Source organism: Piliocolobus tephrosceles, chromosome 5, assembly GCF_002776525.5.
Source record: "Piliocolobus tephrosceles isolate RC106 chromosome 5, ASM277652v3, whole genome shotgun sequence".
Taxonomy (NCBI): domain Eukaryota; kingdom Metazoa; phylum Chordata; class Mammalia; order Primates; family Cercopithecidae; genus Piliocolobus; species Piliocolobus tephrosceles.
This window is the reverse complement of record NC_045438.1, coordinates 138364236-138381136: the sequence shown is the minus strand read 5'-3', so window position 1 is coordinate 138381136 and position 16901 is coordinate 138364236. Positions and strand designations below refer to the sequence as shown.

Below are 16901 nucleotides of genomic sequence, written 5' to 3'. Positions count from 1 at the left end.
CCGCAGTGGGGAGGAGCCGCCTGGGCGCGGAGATGCGTCGACACATTCAGTGGGCCCAGATTTAGACGCCACTGCGCCTGCGTACACCTTTCCTCCTCCCTACAGCGTGAAATAGGACCTTAGGGCGCTCGCCTTGCGCAGGCGCGGTCAGAGGCCGAGGCAGAGGCGGGGCCGGGAGCGAAGCGTAGGGGGTGCGGTGAAGGCGCAGTAGGGGTTCTCGCGGTGGGTAAGTGACGTTCGGGAAGAGTCGGTTGGGGGCAGGAAGGGGCTGAGCGGGGGTGCTGGGAGGGTTCAAGGGGTCCAAAGAGGGAGGGGGAACAGGGGCCAGGTGAAGGGACAGATGAGGAGATCAGAACAGCCTTAGAGCTCAGGGGCCGCCTGGGTGAAGCCTCGGGTATCTAGGGAGCAGTGGGGAGAGAGCAGAGCCGGCTAGCGTACAGGGGGCGAGAGCAGACTATTGAGAGATGGGGGTGAGGGTGAGGACCAGAACAATTCCTTCAGAAAAAAGTAGATTAGGATGTAAAAAGGGACGGGAGTAGGGATCCCAGATTCGGGTAAAAAATAGATTAATGAGGGCGGGAGGGTGGGAGGAAGGTCTTAAAGTGCCCACTATGTGTTAGGACTCGAGAAAGAGGAGGCGGGCGGCAGGCATGGAAGCTGAGGCTATAGTAGAGAGAAGCTGAGAGGACAGCCGCAGGAAAGATTTGGATGAGATGTCAGGACGCTGGCTTTTCTGCCTGGGGATCTAGGCTGCTTGGATTCCCAAGGTCTTGGGAAGGGTCTAGCCCTGCATGTGGCCACATTCAGCTGGGGCCAGGCCTTGGGCCAGCACTTTAATAGGGAAGGACCCAAGAGTCATGGCCTGGTGGTGTCTGGATGGGATTCCCCCAGGCCTTGCTGAGCCATGGAGAGAACTCTAGAGATGGCACTCAAGACCCCTGCACTGTGTACCTCCTTTCTCACCTCTGGCCAGGGGCAACAGGGACCATAGAAACTTAAGGAGGAGGGTAAAGGCACTGCCCACAATCCTGAAAGTATGAGTAAAGCCTCAGAACCCCTCTCGGTCTGTCTTTTTCAGTAAATTCTCTCCACTTGATAGTTAGTTGCCTGGGTTCCATGAGGAACCAGGTTGAGACAAGCAAGTGAATTTGGGGTATCTCCTACTTCTTTGGGGAAGTAGGAAAAGAGCTGAGCATCGGGTGGACCTGGCTGTAATTCAAGGATTATGACTTTGTTATTGTAGGCGCTTTCTCTTTGGAAGGTGGCCTGAAAATTGAATTGGAGTGTCTTTGTTTCTCCTATTGTCCAGGGGAACACAGATGGCTGGAGACAGAATCTAGAGCCTTCAAATAATGTGGAGATGTTTCCACCTTCAGGTCAGTGGGACCAGACAAGGGAGTGGTGGTTGTCTCTGCCTGGGAAACTGACTATCTTTGGTTTTGTAATTCCTCAGGTTCCACTGGGCTGATTCCTCCCTCCCATTTTCAAGCTCGGCCCCTTTCAGCTCTGCGGAGAATGGCTCCCACCTGGCTCTCAGACATTCCCCTGGTCCAACCCCCAGGCCATCAAGATGTCTCCGAGAGGCGACTAGACACCCAGAGACCTCAAGTGGCCATGTGGGAACAGGATGTTTCCAATGACAGGCAGGAGCCAGGGCGGAGAGGCAGGTAGGGATCCGTCCTCGCCGTTTTCTCAGGCTGGCTTGCTAGTGACCCTTCTTCACTGGAATAAACTCCTTACCCTATTTCGGCCCTAGTTTCCAGAACGTACTCATTTTTATGTAAGCAATTATTAGTTCCTACAGTGCCTAGATAATAAAGCAGTGTGCTAGGTGCTAGGGATGAGGATAACAATAATGAATAAGACAAATCCTGACTTAAATTTGTAATTAATAAGGAATCTAAAATCCTAAGAGGGGAGATATATTGACCATCAGCTGATGGTAAAGCCTAGTATGAGGCAAGATGAAGAAGTGCAAACTAGAAGTAGAGACCCAGCACTGTGGCAGTGTGGGTTCATTCTGACGGAAGAAAGCCTTTACAGAGGACATGCTATGGGAGCTGGCCATGCTGTCGTATTGTCTGTAAACATTCTTATTCTTGTTGTTTCATGTGTCTTCCCAGATGTACTGGGATATCATTCTGCCATTTTGCTCCAGAGTAGGATTACATTAGAAGCAGCAGCATGAAGAAGAAGAAGGAGTACTAGACTGGGTGTCAGGAGACAGAGACTCTATTTTTAGTTTGGCTACCAGCTAGAGGATATTTGGCAAGTCACTTAATTTCCCTAGCCTACAGATCCCTGATACTTAAAAATAAAGAAAGAAAGAAAATAGGCCGGGCGCGGTGGCTCAAGCCTGTAATCCCAGCACTTTGGGAGGCCGAGACGGGCGGATCACGAGGTCAGGAGATCGAGACCATCCTGGCTAACACGGTGAAACCCCGTCTCTACTAAAAAATACAAAAAACTAGCTGGGCGAGGTGGCGGGCGCCTGTAGTCCCAGCTACTCGGGAGGCTGAGGCAGGAGAATGGCATAAACCCCGGAGGCGGAGCTTGCAGTGAGCTGAGATCCGGCCACTGTACTCCAGCCTGGGTGACAGAGCGAGACTTCCGTCTCAAAAAAAGAAAGAAAATAAAGAAAAGGCCAGGTATGGTGGCTCACACCTATACTCCTAGCACTTTGGGAGCTGAGGCAGGAGGATCACTTGAGCCCAGAAGTTCAAGACCAGCCTGGGCAACAAAGCGAGACTTCGTCTCCGCAGAAAATAATTAGCTGGCTGTGGTGACATGCATTTGTAGTCCCAGCTACGCGGGAGGCTAAGGTGGTAGGATCGCTTGAGCTCAGGAGTTCAAGGCTGCAATGACCTATGATCCAGCCACTGCATTGAGGCCTGGGTGACACAGTGATACCCTGTCTCTAAAAACAACAACGATCTCCTGTGGTCCTGGGTGTCAGAGAGACAGCTGCCTCAGGAGCCATGTTCCAAGCTGGGTTAAACTTCACGTGATATTGGTAGACAATGTCTCCAAAGGCTGGCACTATGTTATTTATGTACTGTTCTCTCAGACTCCTCATAAAGTATACCTAACACTCAATAAATGCATTTTAACTAGCACCTGGCCTCACCATATTGATACTGGAAGCTCAGCTCTCTCTATGCCCATTCCTCCCTCAAACTTCTTGCCCTTAAATCAGAATTGAGAAGACTCTGTTCTTCCAGCCTTTCCACTTAAAATGTGTGGCCTAAAAATAAAAAAATTTAAAATAAGACAAAAAAACACCAAAAACCAAAAAGAATGTGTGGCCTAATGATACACAGATTTGATGTTGAATCTGTCTATATGTAGCTCTCTCTAGGGAGATCATGTTCCATGATCTCAGCCAGACTTTAGGTCCTGTGAGTCCAGGCACTGGACTTAACATGCTCAATAGGGCTTTGATGAATGATGATGATGTCAGTGCAGACATCCCCATACCCCAGCTTCAGCACCCCCTTCACCTCCCCACACGGGGGCAGAGAGGTCCTCTTTTCCTTCTGGCTATGTTTACACCCTCAGCTATCCTTCCAGCACTGGAGACAAGTCTCACCTGCACTAACCTGTCTTTGAAGGTCCTGGAAGCTGGAGGGGTCACAGGCCCTGAGCCAGCAGGCTGAGGTGATCGCTCGGCAGTTGCAAGAACTGCGGCGGCTGGAGGAGGAGGTCCGGCTCCTGCGGGAGACCTCACTGCAGCAGAAGATGAGGCTAGAGGCCCAGGCCGTGGAGCTGGAGGCTCTGGCACAGGCAGAGAAGGCCGGCCGAGCTGAGGCTGAGGGCCTGCGTGCTGCTTTGGCTGGGGCTGAGGTCGTCCGGAAGAACTTGGAAGAGGGGAGCCAGCGCGAGCTGGAAGAGGTTCAGAGGCTGCACCAAGAGCAGGTGAAGGCAGGGGTGGGAAGGATTTAAATTCATAACGGAGAAATACATAACAGTAGCTTCCAAGCAAAGAACAGGTATTGCAGAAAAGACCCTCCCTGAGTAGTGAGTAGTGGAGTGATGAGACCTTTGGTGAAAAGAAACACACATGGCCTAGAAAGATGGAGGATTTGACTATTTTGATCTTAATTCGGGTTGCACTTTTCCCCCAAGACTCAGGTGGCCTCCCACGACTTGAAGCCCTGCTTCCTTTTCTAGTAGGAAGTAGTTTGCTTCCCTGCTTTACTCCGGGTACCAATTCATCGGGGGTATTGTGGAGGGCAGTGAGGAAGGTGGATATAAGGGGGTTATGGTGGACTGAGAGAGAGAGATTATTCAGTCTGCAAACTCAGTGCTTACTCTTTGCCATCTCAGACTCATTGACCAAATTAGCCTGAATCCTGCCTTCATGGATGGAACTGACAGCCTCATGGGGGATACACACATCCACTTTTAATTTAATAATAATTAATTGCAATCAGGAGGAGTGCCTTGAAGGCGAAGGACTAGAGAGCACTAACTTAGTCTGGGGTTCAGGGAAGGCCACTGTAACCAATTGAACATGTCAAGGAAAGAAACCACAGGGCCGGGCACGGTGGCTCACGCCTGTAATCACAGCATTTTGGGAGGCTGAAGCAGGTGGATCACAAGGTCAGGAGTTCAAGACCAGCCTGGCCAACATGGTGAAACCTCGTCTCTACTAAAAATACAAAAATTCGCCAGGCATGGTGGTACACACCTGTAATCCCAGCTACTCAGGAGGCCGAGGCAGGAGAATCACTTGAGCCTGGGAGGTGGAGGTTGCAGTGAGCCAAAATCGTGCCATTGCACTCCAGCCTGGGCAACAGAGCAAGACTCCGTCTCAAAAAATAAAATAAAAAAGGAACTGGGAGAAAACAAGGGAGAAATTCTTTATAACCTTGTAGTGGGCAAGGTCTTTCTACCTGTGAGCCAAATCCCAAATCTAGAAGCCGTAAAGGAAAAGATTGATCCATTGACTTTATAACATGAACATTAGGAATGGCGGGAAGAAAAAAAAAAAAGCTCTATTTATAGCTCAGATCACAAGAAAAGGGTAATATCCCTAATATAAAATGTGTCCCTAGAAATTGGTAAGGGAAACACCAGCAATCCAGTCAGAAAGTGGACAAAGGAGATTCATGAAAGAAACTTAGAAACAAGAAGCTAAGCCGGGCACAGTGGCTCATGCCTGTAATCCCAGCACTTTGGGAGGCTGAGGTGGGCAGGATCACTTGAGGCCAGGAGTTCAAGACCAGCCTGGCCAACATGAAGAAACCCAGTCTCTACAAAAAATACAGAAATTAGCCGGGTATGGCAGTGGGCACCTGTAATGCCCCAGCTTCTTGGGAGGCTGAGGCAGGAGAATTACTTGAACCTGGGAGACCGAAGTTACAGTGAGCTGAGATCACCACACTCCAGCCTGGGCAGCAGAGCGAGACTAAAAAAAAACAACAAACTACCATTTGTGCTGAATAGGAGTTGGCCAGTGAATAGGCGTGTGAGGTCCAATGGTAGCTGGAGGACACTCGGCAGGACAACCGGTGGAGGCGGGGACAGGCGGAGGCCAGAAGGCTGGAGCACAGAGATCAGGGGCGCTGAGTGTGCTGCAGAGCACAGGACCCAGGGCACAAGGCCTTGGCCACTTCAGAACTTGCTACTTTCCCTTAAGAGCAATGAGCAGGCTGGGCGCGGTGGCTCATACTTGTAATCCTAGCACTTTGGGAGGCTAAGGCGGAAGGATCACTTGAGCCCAGGAGTTTGAGACCAGCCTGGGCAACAAAGTGAGCCCCCATCTCTATTTTATTAAATAAATTGGGGCTGGGCATGGTTGCTCACATGTGTAATCCCAGCACTTTGGGAAGCTGAGGCGAGTGGATCACTTGAGGTCAGGAGTTCGAGACCAGCCATGCCAACATGGTGAACTCTCATCTCTACTAAAAGTACAAAAATGAGCTGGGCGTGGTGGCTCATGCCTGTAATCTCAGCTACTCGGGAGGGTGAGGCAGGAGAATCGCTTGAACCTGGGAGGCAGCGTTTGCAGTGAGCTGAGATCGTGCCATTGCACTTAGTCTGAGCAACAAAGTGAAACTCCATCTCCAAAATAACGAAAACAAAATTGTTTTTTTAAGTGATAAGCAACTGTTGAAAGGTTTTAGGCAGGGAAATGACATGATTAGATTTGTATTTTATGTCTAAAAAGTTTTGTCATTTATATCCCCCAAATTAACTTTATTGTTGTATGGAGACAGGGCTAGAAGAGGCAGACCAGAAAGCAGGGTGGCCACTTTGCCCTCCTTCCCAGTCCATCCCATGACTGTTGGTGGCTCTGACACCCCTGTAACCCTTTGAGGTGCCATGAGCAAAAGACACAAAATTCCTCCTTTCCTGGAGCTTTCCTTCTGGTGTGGTCTGACAGATAGTAACACATACACATAAACAAGATATGGTCAGTGCTAAGTGCTCGGGAGGACGTGAGCAGGTGATGGGGCAGAGTAGGGTGGTGAGGGTTATTAGAGGGCCCAGCGAAGCCACCCTGAGGAGGGGCTATCACCTGGGGTCTGTGGAGCAAGTGGGGGCCGCTGTCTGGTTCTCAGCAGACTCCCTGTGGCTGGAGCGGGGAGCGTGGGGAGAGCCTCCAGGGTGAACTCAGGAGGCAGGCAGAGGCCGGGTCCCCCGGCCTGCAGGTGTGGAGAGATGCCTGGGTTTTGCTGTGAATGCTGTGAGAAGCCACCAAGGGTTTGTGAAGACTAGTTAGGAGATGGTCGCTGTTGCCCAGGCAAAAGATGAGGGTAGCTTACCTTGGGTTGGTGGCAGTGGAGACGGAGATGGAGAGAGGTGAAGATATGTTTTGGGGGAGATTGGACAAGATCTCCCGATGGGTTGTGGGGCAACTGCAGAGAGTGGGTTACCAGCTCTCCGTTTGCTATGCGCAATTGGGTGATTGGTTTGGTCATTCTCTAAGGTCACAGAAAGTGGGAGTGAAGGGAACAAGGAAGGCCTCCATGTGGGGTCGAGCCCCTGCTGAGCCCCCTCTTCTTTCCGCAGCTGTCCTCTTTGACACAGGCTCACCAGGAGGCTCTTTCCAGTTTGACCAGCAAGGCCGAGGGCTTGGAGAAGTCTCTGAGTAGTCTGGAGACCAGGAGAGCTGGGGAAGCCAAGGAGCTGGCCGAGGCTCGGAGGGAGGCCGAGCTGCTTCGGAAGCAGCTGAGGTAGGTGGGCGGATGCTGACGGGGACCCAGCAGTTGGTGATGTGGTGGGTCTGCAGGGTGCCCCACTGATGACTGTCCCATTCCCACCCCAACCCTAGCAAGACCCAGGAAGACTTGGAGGCTCAGGTGACCCTGGTTGAGAATCTAAGAAAATATGTTGGGGAACAAGTCCCTCCTGAGGTCCACAGCCAGACATGGGAACTGGAGCGACAGAAGTTTCTGGAAAACATGCAGGTGAGTGGAGTGTGCAGGATTGCATCTGTGTGGGGACTTGGGGATCAGGTTGGGGGGCAAGTGTGGCCCTTGGAGGAGCGTGTAGAGCACAGCCCTCAGGAGAGAAGGTGGTACCCGAGGCAGCATGGAGGCTCTACAGAGGGGCTGCTTCTCTCCACCCGCAGCACTTGCAGGAGGACCGGGATGGCCTGCACGCCACCGTGGAGCTGCTGCAGGTGCGGGTGCAGAGCCTCACGCACATCCTCGCCCTGCAGGAGGAGGAGCTGACCAGGAAGGTATGGCCCGACCCCCAGATCCCTCACCCTCAGCCGCATCCTACACCTACTGTCCCCCACCCTCCTCCCTGTGGGTGGGAGGGTTCGATGTGCCCCAGAACCTGCTTGGATCTCTTTGTTCCTGTGAACTCCTCTTGCTGTAGCTCATGTTGCCCGGGCAGGACAGAGGAGAAACAAAGATGCCCCCTCCTTCCTCTCCTCCCCCAGGAGCCCACAGTTTCCTCCCGCTCCTTCTCCCTCAGGTTCAACCTTCAGATTCCCTGGAGCCTGAGTTTACCAGGAAGTGCCAGTCCCTGCTGAACCGCTGGCGGGAGAAGGTGTTTGCCCTCATGGTGCAGCTAAAGGCCCAGGAGCTGGAACACAGCGACTCTGTTAAGCAGCTGAAGGGACAGGTCACTGCACTCTCTTTTCCCAGTATTCCCTCCCAGCACCTTGCTCCTTCCATAAGAGTGGCATCCATTCAACCAATGTTTATTGAGTGGTTGCCACATGCTGGGCACACAGCCCTGAACAGAACCGAAATGTGGAGCTTGCATTCTAGAGCAGAGACACAGAACACGCAAGTAAACAGATAATATTGAGTAATTATATGTGCTGTATAGAAAGATTTCAAGCTGGGTGCAGTGGCTCATGCCTGTAGTGCCAACACTGGTCTCAAACTCCTGACCTCAGATGATTCGCCTGCCTCAGCCTCCCAAAGTGATGGGATTACTGGTATGAGCCACCGTGCCCAGCCAAGTAAAATGCCAGCAGTCTGGGAGACCGATGCAGGTGGATCACTTGAGGTCAGGAGTTTGATACCAGCCTGAGCAACATGCGCAATCCAGTCTCTACTAAAAATACAAAAAATTAACCAGGCATGGTGGCTCATTCCTGTAGTCCCAGCTACTCTGGAGGCTGAGGTGGGAGGATCACCTGAGCCTGGGAGGTCAAGGCCCCAGTGAGCTGTGATCCCACCACTGCACTCTAGCCTGGGTGACAAAGCGAGATCCTGTCTCAAAAAAAAAGAAAGTAGCAAGAAAGATTGAGAAGATAATGTGACGGAGAGACTGGGGTGTGGGTCAGCCTCAGGTAGGATGGTCAGGAACAGCCTCTCTGAGGAGGTGACAGCATCTGAGGAGGGTGGCATGGTCAGTTGGTGGGTCCTATGGGGTGGGTCAAGGGCTACTCCCATGTTCAAGTGGGCACATGGAACGTGGAACGTGAAAGGAACACTGGACTCAGATTCTATTCTCAGGAACCTAAGCTTCTGTCACCCTGCATGGCATTGGTTCTTTTTCTTTCTCTTTTTGAGAAGGAGTCTCGCTCTGTCACCCAGGCTGGAGTGCAGTGGCGTGACCTTGGCTCACTGCAACCTCTGTCTCCCGGGTTCAAGTGATTCTCCTGCCTCAGCCTCCCAAGTAACTGGGATTACAGGCACATGCCACCATGCTCAGCTGATTTTTGTATTTTTAGTACAGACAGTGTTTCACCATGTTGGCCAGGCTGGTCTTGAACTCCTGACCTCAAGCGATCTGCCTCGGCCTCCCAAAGTGTTGGGATTCCAGGTGTGAGCCACCACACCTGGCCCCTGCATGACATTCTCCGCACCTGCCACTTTGCTTCTAGTGCCTCCCTCAGCTTTTAGCTCTAGAGGCCCCTGCCCAGCTCCATCTCCTCCCCCAGGTGACCTCACTCCAGGAACAAGTAACAGCCCAGAGCCAGGAGCAGGCCATTCTGCAGCGATCCCTGCAGGACAAAGCCGCAGAGGTGGAGGTGGAGCGGATGGGTTCCAGGGTTGGTGTCAGCCTAGTAGAGACTCGGGGAGGGCAAGGGAGCCCTGGTCCAGGGCTGCAGCCAGGACTTAGGGAGGGACCGTGTCCTTTGCTGCATCCTCCCCAGGGCCTGCAGTTGGAGCTGAGCCGTGCTCAGGAGGCCAGGCGCCGCTGGCAGCAGCAGACAACCTCAGCCGAGGAGCAGCTGAGGCTTGTGGTCAATGCCGTCAGCAGGTATCAGGGATGGAGGGGCTGCTGGAGTAGTGTTTCTGCCACCTTAGCTTCCTGGGCACCTTGTTGCTGAGGAGCCTCAGGCAAGAGGGGCTGGAAAGCTGGCCTGTGGAGGCTACAGGGCTGGACAAATTTAGCCCTATCAATGTTCCTGTGTTCGTTTCTCTTCTGCGGTAGCCCCCTCTGCATTCACACCTGATTGCTTGTCATGAACTCCCCACTGCATGTTGGGCTGGAGGTGAGGCCTTGCTTCCTCCTGCAGTTCAGTCTACTAATGGCTTGAGCTAAATAGAGCACCGGGGAGGATCTTCACCTGCAGCATTGTTCAAGGATGGAGAGTGTAGACACTTCATCGTCCTTTCCTTGTCTAAAATTTTACAGGCATTCTCTGTTTCACTGGAGAAAAATTTAGTCTTTTTATTTATTTATTTATTTTGAGACGGAGTCCGTGTCACCCAGGCTGGAGTGCAGTGGTGCAGTCTTGGCTCACTGCAACTTCACTTCCCTGGTTCAAGTGATTCTCCTGCCTCAGCCTCTTGAGTAGCTGGGATTACAGGCATCCGCCACCACGCCCAGCTAGTTTTTGTATTTTTAGTAGAGACAGGATTTCACCATGTTGGCCAGGCTGGTCTTGAATTCCTGACCTCAGGTGAGCCACCCACCTCACCCTCCCAAAGTGCTGGAATTACGGGTGTGAGCCACCGCGCCCGGCCTAGTCTGTTTATTTAAAGCTATATACTTACTTGCTTACTATTCCATCTAAAATGTAAGCCAGTTAGTTTCCTTCTAAATCAATTGCCAGCCTTTGTCTCTCATACCAACTTCCTAGTTGTTTCATTACCAACAATTGTTCTACGACCTTTGGAAAAGCTTCTAAGGAAACAGCAAAGCTTCTTTGTGCTGGTGATGACTTCCCCTCAGCCTTGGACATTGAGATACCCAAGGCAGGTAGTTCTTAGCACAGTGTCTGGCTTGTAAATGTTTATTGTTATCATGCGGCTCTTCTTGATGGGTTAATTTAGATAAAGATAATTTTTGGTTTAGCGAAATTAAGATGCAGGATGAGTCCTTGCCCACCACTTCCTTCTCTTGGATTTGTACCTTGGGGACTAATTCAGCTTAAAAAATTGTGAAACATTTCACACTTGCATGGAATTAAACTAGTTATGATGACCTACCACCTAGGTTCAATCCATTGCGTGTGTCCCCTACCTCCAGGAGAGCAGAAAGATGTGCTGCGGACAGGGTTTGACTTTGGTACCAGGCGATCACAGAAATGGTCTGTGTAACGATGCATTGCCAAAAGTCCTCCAGGCTTAAAGCAGTCCAAACTTGGATTGTTGCTGGGTTTATTAGATTGTCTCTAGGTAATTGGAGACTTTAATACGAGCTGTGGTAGGTGTTGGAAGCATCTACTTGAACAATTTCCAGATCAAAGTGAACTTTGCTGTGCTGCTGGGGATGCAGCTGCAAGCCTTCATCATCATGTGTTTTTCTGTGGGTGCAGACCTGGACTCTCCTGAGGAAACCCCAAGCAGGTCCTAGACACTTCTTGGCCTCCTCCTGGGGCCTGTTTAAGCTGCTCAGTTTTCATGAGCCAGGTTGGTCCTACTTTTGGCACAGCCAGATGGTAAAGCACGTGGGTCTGCCCGTCATTGGTGCTAAATCAACACTCCTGGGCTTGGAGAGGATAACTTTATTTTGTTCTGTTTTTTTGAGATAGAGTCTCACTCTGTTGCCCAGGCTTGAGGGCAGGGGCACAATCTTGGCTCACTGCAACCTTCACCTCCTAGGTTCAAGTGATTCTCGTACCTCAGCCTCCGGAGTAGCTGAGATTACAGGCATAAGCCACCATGCCTGGCTAATTTTTGTGTTTTTAGTGGAGACAGAGTTTCACCATGTTGGCCAGGCTAGTCTCCAATTCCTGACTTCAGGTGATCCACCCGCCTCGGCCTCCCAAAGTGCTGGGATTACAGGCAGAAGCCTCTGGCCAGAGAGGATAACTTTACTCTTTGATGCACAATAGTGAGCGAAACACAGGTTGTGAGAAATAAGCTTAACAGGTTGCTTTAAAAGATAGTCATTTAATGCATTCTTGGGGCAAGGGCCCTTTAGATAATTGACGGAAGCTGTGCGTTCTTGTGTAACAGGACAGGATTAGAGGGAGTTGTCTATACTAGGCACAGCAAGTCCTTTGGGAATGAGGGGAGGTGTGGCGGGTCAATGACCTGTGCCCTCTCCAGCTCTCAGATCTGGCTCGAGAGCACCATGGCTAAGGTGGAAGAGGCTGCCGCCCGGCTTCCCAGCCTCAACAACCGACTCAGCTATGCTGTCCGCAAGGTCCACACCATTCAGGGTGCGTAGAGCCACTGCGAGCCATGTCCCGCCCGTGTCCCACCAGCTCAGACTTTCTTCTTCCTGACCCAGCTCTCTGTGATCCCACATCCTTTCACCTTCCTCCTTTCACCAGCCCTTCCATCTCTTCTTCCCTTACTCCCTGTCCCCCACTTTCTCCCATGCAAACTTCATCTCTTTTTCTCCCTGCCTTTTCCCTCCCAGGCCTGACTGCTCGAAAGCTTGCCCTTGCTCAGCTGCGCCAGGAGAGGTGAAGTTTGGGCACTTTGAGGTGGATGGGCTTTAGGGTATTGGCTAGTGGGACCCCCAAAACCATGAGAACTGAGGCGGGATGGGAGCTTTGGGGTCAGGCAGCTGGGTGATTTCTCCTGACTCTGTTTCTCTTCCCGTCCCAGCTGTCCCCTACCACCACCAGTCACAGACGTGAGCCTTGAGTTGCAGCAGCTGCGGGAAGAACGGAACCGCCTGGATGCAGAACTGCAGCTGAGTGCCCGCCTCATCCAGCAGGAGGTGGGCCGGGCTCGGGAACAAGGTACACCTGGTTGCCAGGGGGTGGCGAGGATGAGGAAAGACCCGGTGTCTAGGGTGCTAGGAGAGGCCTGACCCAGCACCCCCTCCTTTTAGGGGAGGCAGAGCGGCAGCAGCTGAGCAAGGTGGCCCAGCAGCTGGAGCAGGAGCTGCAGCAGACCCAGGAGTCCCTGGCTAGCTTGGGGCTGCAGCTGGAGGTGGCACACCAGGGCCAGCAGGAGAGCACAGAGGAGGCTGCCAGTCTGCGGCAGGAGCTGACCCAGCAGCAGGAGCTCTACAGGCAAGGTGTCGAGAGGGAAAGGGGTGCTTCCCTTGGACGGTGGCATGGGAATTGCAAATCAAAGCTCCTGCTGATACGCCCCGTCTGCACTTTCACCCCAGCCCTGCAAGAGAAGGTGGCTGAAGTGGAAACTCGGCTGCGGGAGCAACTCTCAGACACAGAGAGGAGGCTGAACGAGGCTCGGAGGGAGCATGCCAAGGCTGGTGAGCCTTGCCAGCGTGGATAGGGCCTTCCAGAAAGAAGGAAGTGTTAAGACATAGGTTATTATTTTCCCTTCAAAGTTTTTTCAGAGCTTCATTACAGGAAGTAATGAAGGTATCCATGAATAGCACAGATGATTTCTCACTTCATGAACACACCCATGTAGCCAGCACCAGATTAAGAAACAGCATATGACCGGGCGCGGTGGCTCACGCCTGTAATCCCAGCACTTTGGGAGGCCAAGGCAGGTGTATCACCTGAGGTCAGAAGTTTGAGACCAGCTTGGCCAACACAGTGAAACCCCATCTCTACTAAAATTACAAAAATTAGCTGGGTGTGGTAGTGGGTGCCTGTAATCCCAGCTACTTGGGAGACTGAAGCAGGGGAATGGCTTGAACCCGGGCGGCGGAGGTTGCAGTGAGCCGAGATCACACCATAGCACTCCAGCCTGGAGAGCAAAACTCAGTCTCAAAAAAAATAAATAAATAAAGAGCATATGACCAGTTCAGCACCCTCCTGTACCCCTTCCAGTTATACCCCTTCACAGAGGCCACCACCTTCCAGATGTCTAACACCAGCAATTACCCCTTAGCAAAAATTTCACACACCTAAAGAAGTTAAAAGAATTGTGGCCGGCGCGGTGGCTCACACATGTAATCCCAGCACTTTGGGAGACCAAGGCAGGAGGATTGCTTGAGCCCAGGAGTTCAAGATCAGCCTGGGCAACATAGACTCCCATCTCTTAAAAAAAAAAAAAATTACAAAAATTAGCCAGGTATGGCGGTGGGCACCTGTAGCCTGAGCTTACTTGGGAGGCTGATGTGGGAAGATCACATGAACCTGGGAGGTGGAGGCTGCAGTGAGCCGAGACTGTGCCACTGCACTCCAGCCTGGGCAACAGAGAAAGACCGTGTGTCTAAAAAAGAATTGTATAATGAATATTATCTTCTCTAAATATAGCAGTTAACATTTGCCACATTTGGTCTCTTACCTGTGTACACGCATATTTGTACATCTTTTGAATCACTTTAAGTTGTAATCTTTTTTTTTTTTTTGAGACAGAGCCTTCCTCTGTCACCAGGCTGGAGTGCAGTGGCATGATCTTTGCTCACTGTAACCTCCACCTCCTGGGTTCAAGTCGTTCTCCTGGCTCAGCCTTCTGAGTAGCTGGGATTTCAGGTGCCCACCACCACACCCAGCTAAGTTTTGTATTTTTAGTAGAGGCGGGGTTTCACCATGTTGGCCAGGATGGTCTCGATCTCCTGACCTGTGATCCACCCGCCTCAGCCTCCCAAGGTGCTGGGATTACAGGTGTGAGCCACCGCGCCCTGCCATTTAATGTTTTAAGTAAGTTGTAAACATAAGTTGTTCAGCTGCATCTCCCAAAGCCAGTAAATTCTCTTATATAGCTGCAATCATCACACTTTAAGACAAGGAAGACTAATTGCACAAAATCTAACTCAATTCATACTCAGATTTCCCCTGCGGAACTCCAGGGTGGTTCAGGGATGAGGAAGATACTTAGGTTCAGATTCCCAGGCTCCTAGAGGGTCAGCCCACCCCTCCAACTGTACAGAAGAGACAGATCCACAGAGCAGAACAGCCCCCACAAGCCACAGAGTTGGTGACCCAGCGTTTGTTCCTGTCTTCATGGTGCCTGGCTGCCTCTGGCCTGACCCACACCTGCCTCCCCTGTGCCTTGGCCTCTCTGTAGTGGTCTCCTTGCGCCAGATTCAGCGCAGAGCCGCCCAGGAAAAGGAGCGGAGCCAGGAACTCAGGCGTCTGCAGGAGGAGGCCCGGAAGGAGGAGGCGCAGCGACTGGCCCGGCGCCTGCAGGAGCTGGAGAGGGATAAGAACCTCATGCTGGTAGGAGACAGGACGGCAGACAGGCAGACACTAGGGCCCATCCTGGGCTGGTTCCTGGGCTAGAGGTGTGGAAAGAGGGCGGTGAGGGAGGTTCTACCTGGGCTAGGTGGCGTTTAACCCTCTCCTTCCCAGGCCACCTTGCAGCAGGAGGGTCTCCTCTCCCGTTACAAGCAGCAGCGACTGTTGGCAGTTCTTCCTTCCCTACTGGATAAGAAGAAATCTGTGGTGTCCAGCCCCAGGCCTCCAGAGTGTTCAGCATCTGTACCTGTAGCAGCAGCAGTACCCACCAGGGAATCCATAAAAGGTCTTGGGCCAAGCACAAAGGGACAAGGGACAAATGGGTGCACTTCAGCAATCTCCCCTCCAGACTCTTGCGTGATGAGTGGTGTTCTCTGTGATCCTGCGAGGCCCTTAGCCTCTTTTAGCGATGCCCAGCTTGGACCAAAGAGCCTCCTCTCTGCCAGTCCTCATTTCCTGTGTCAGCTCTGTTTCCTCTGTAACCACGAGCACCTCCCCTTGTCTGGTGCTCATCTCCTGCTCTCTTCCTTCCCAGGGTCCCTCTCTGTCCTGCTCGATGACCTGCAGGGCTTGAGTGAAGCCATTTCCAAAGAGGAAGCTGTTTGTCAAGGAGACAACCTTGACAGATGCTCCAGCTCCAATCCCCAGATGAGCAGCTAAGCAGCTGAGAGCCCAGGGAAAGCCAGCCTGGGGGCTGGGAGGATCCTGGAGAAGTGGGTGGGGACAGACGAGCCCTTCCCCCTCCCGGGGTCACCCTGGGGGACACCAGCTGAGTCTAAATTCTGCTCTAAATAAAGACGACTACCGACCACCGACTACCGTAGGAGCCATTGTTTGGAAATGTTATCTCTGGGAATCTGGGAATTCTCCCTGCAGCCATCTCTCTTGGAGATGTGAGAAGTGGTCCCACCCATAGCTCTCTCTGGGTGATACCTTTTCAAATCCTTTTTCTAGGCAGCTTTGGAAATGTTTGGGAAGCTCCTGCTTTTCTTTATTCTCAACTTTTAAAACTCTTTTTTTTTTTTTTTTTTTGAGACGGAGTCTCGCTCTGTCGCCGGGGCTGGAGTGCAGTGGCCGGATCTCGGCTCACTGCAAGCTCCGCCTCCCGGGTTTACGCCATTCTCCTGCCTCAGCCTCCCGAGTAGCTGGGACTACAGGCGCCCGCCACCTCGCCTGACTAGTTTTTTGTATTCTTTTAGTAGAGACGGGGTTTCAGCGTGTTCGCCAGGATGGTCTCCATCTCCTGACCTCATGATCCGCCCGTCTCGGCCTCCCAAAGTGCTGGGATTACAGGCTTGAGCCACCGTGCCCGGCCTTAAAACTCTTTTCTTCTGGAAGATGATAAATGCTAGAAGTGGGGAAAATGAAACATTCACTCATTCAACAGGAATGTCAGAGCCAGGCACTGTATTACCCCGGGGGCCACCTGGGCCCTGAGAGCCTACATCCTAGTGGGAGAGAGAGGGCAGACAACCTAAAGACCTAAACAGATGAACAAGATCATTTCAAACAAGTGCTTGAAGAGAAAGTATAGTACAATTATGTGATAGAAACTGACTGGGGAGAGGCCTCTGAGCAAGGGACCTTGTGCTGAGGCCTGCCTGAAGTGGGCTCCTGTGGAGGCCAGGAGGGATCTAGAGAATGGTCAAGGACGCTGCTTCGAGGCCAAGATGTGGCCAAGTTTGGATTTTACTCTAAGTCAATAGAAAGCCATTGGAGTACTTCTTTAAAAATGGGGAAAAAGGCCAGGCGTGGGGGCTCACGCCTGTAATCCTGACACTTCGGGAGACTGAGGTGGGCGGATCACCTGAGCTCAGGAGTTTGAGACCAGCCTGGGCAACATGGTGAAACCTCGTCTCTACTAAAATACAAAAAATTAGCCGGGCGTGGTGGTGTGAGCCTGTAGTCCCAGCTACTCAGGAGGCTGATGCAGAGAATTGCTTGAACACGGGAGGCGGACGTTGCAGTGAACCAAGAT

The 16901-nt window shown here is 52.0% G+C and overlaps 1 protein-coding gene across 4 annotated transcripts; it reads left to right on the top strand.

Moving 5' to 3' along the window:
• Positions 1 to 154: 154 nt before the first annotated feature.
• CCHCR1 (coiled-coil alpha-helical rod protein 1) lies at positions 155 to 15731 on the top strand. 4 transcript variants are annotated; one of them, XM_023194391.2, is made up of 18 exons: positions 155 to 226; positions 1310 to 1376; positions 1454 to 1667; positions 3612 to 3915; positions 7018 to 7181; positions 7280 to 7415; positions 7580 to 7690; positions 7933 to 8082; positions 9356 to 9466; positions 9572 to 9678; positions 11919 to 12031; positions 12235 to 12280; positions 12426 to 12562; positions 12655 to 12843; positions 12940 to 13041; positions 14754 to 14905; positions 15038 to 15209; positions 15459 to 15731. In XM_023194391.2, the coding sequence occupies exons 2-18, from the start codon at positions 1361 to 1363 to the stop codon at positions 15581 to 15583; spliced, it is 2349 nt and encodes a 782-aa protein (XP_023050159.2). In that variant the 5' UTR covers positions 155 to 226; positions 1310 to 1360; the 3' UTR covers positions 15584 to 15731. The 4 variants fall into 4 exon arrangements, with proteins under 4 accessions (XP_023050159.2, XP_023050160.2, XP_023050158.2 ...); XM_023194392.2 differs by having other exon boundaries at positions 205 to 226; positions 1244 to 1376; XM_023194390.2 differs by lacking the exon at positions 155 to 226 and adding an exon at positions 603 to 1007.
• Positions 15732 to 16901: the final 1170 nt, after the last annotated feature.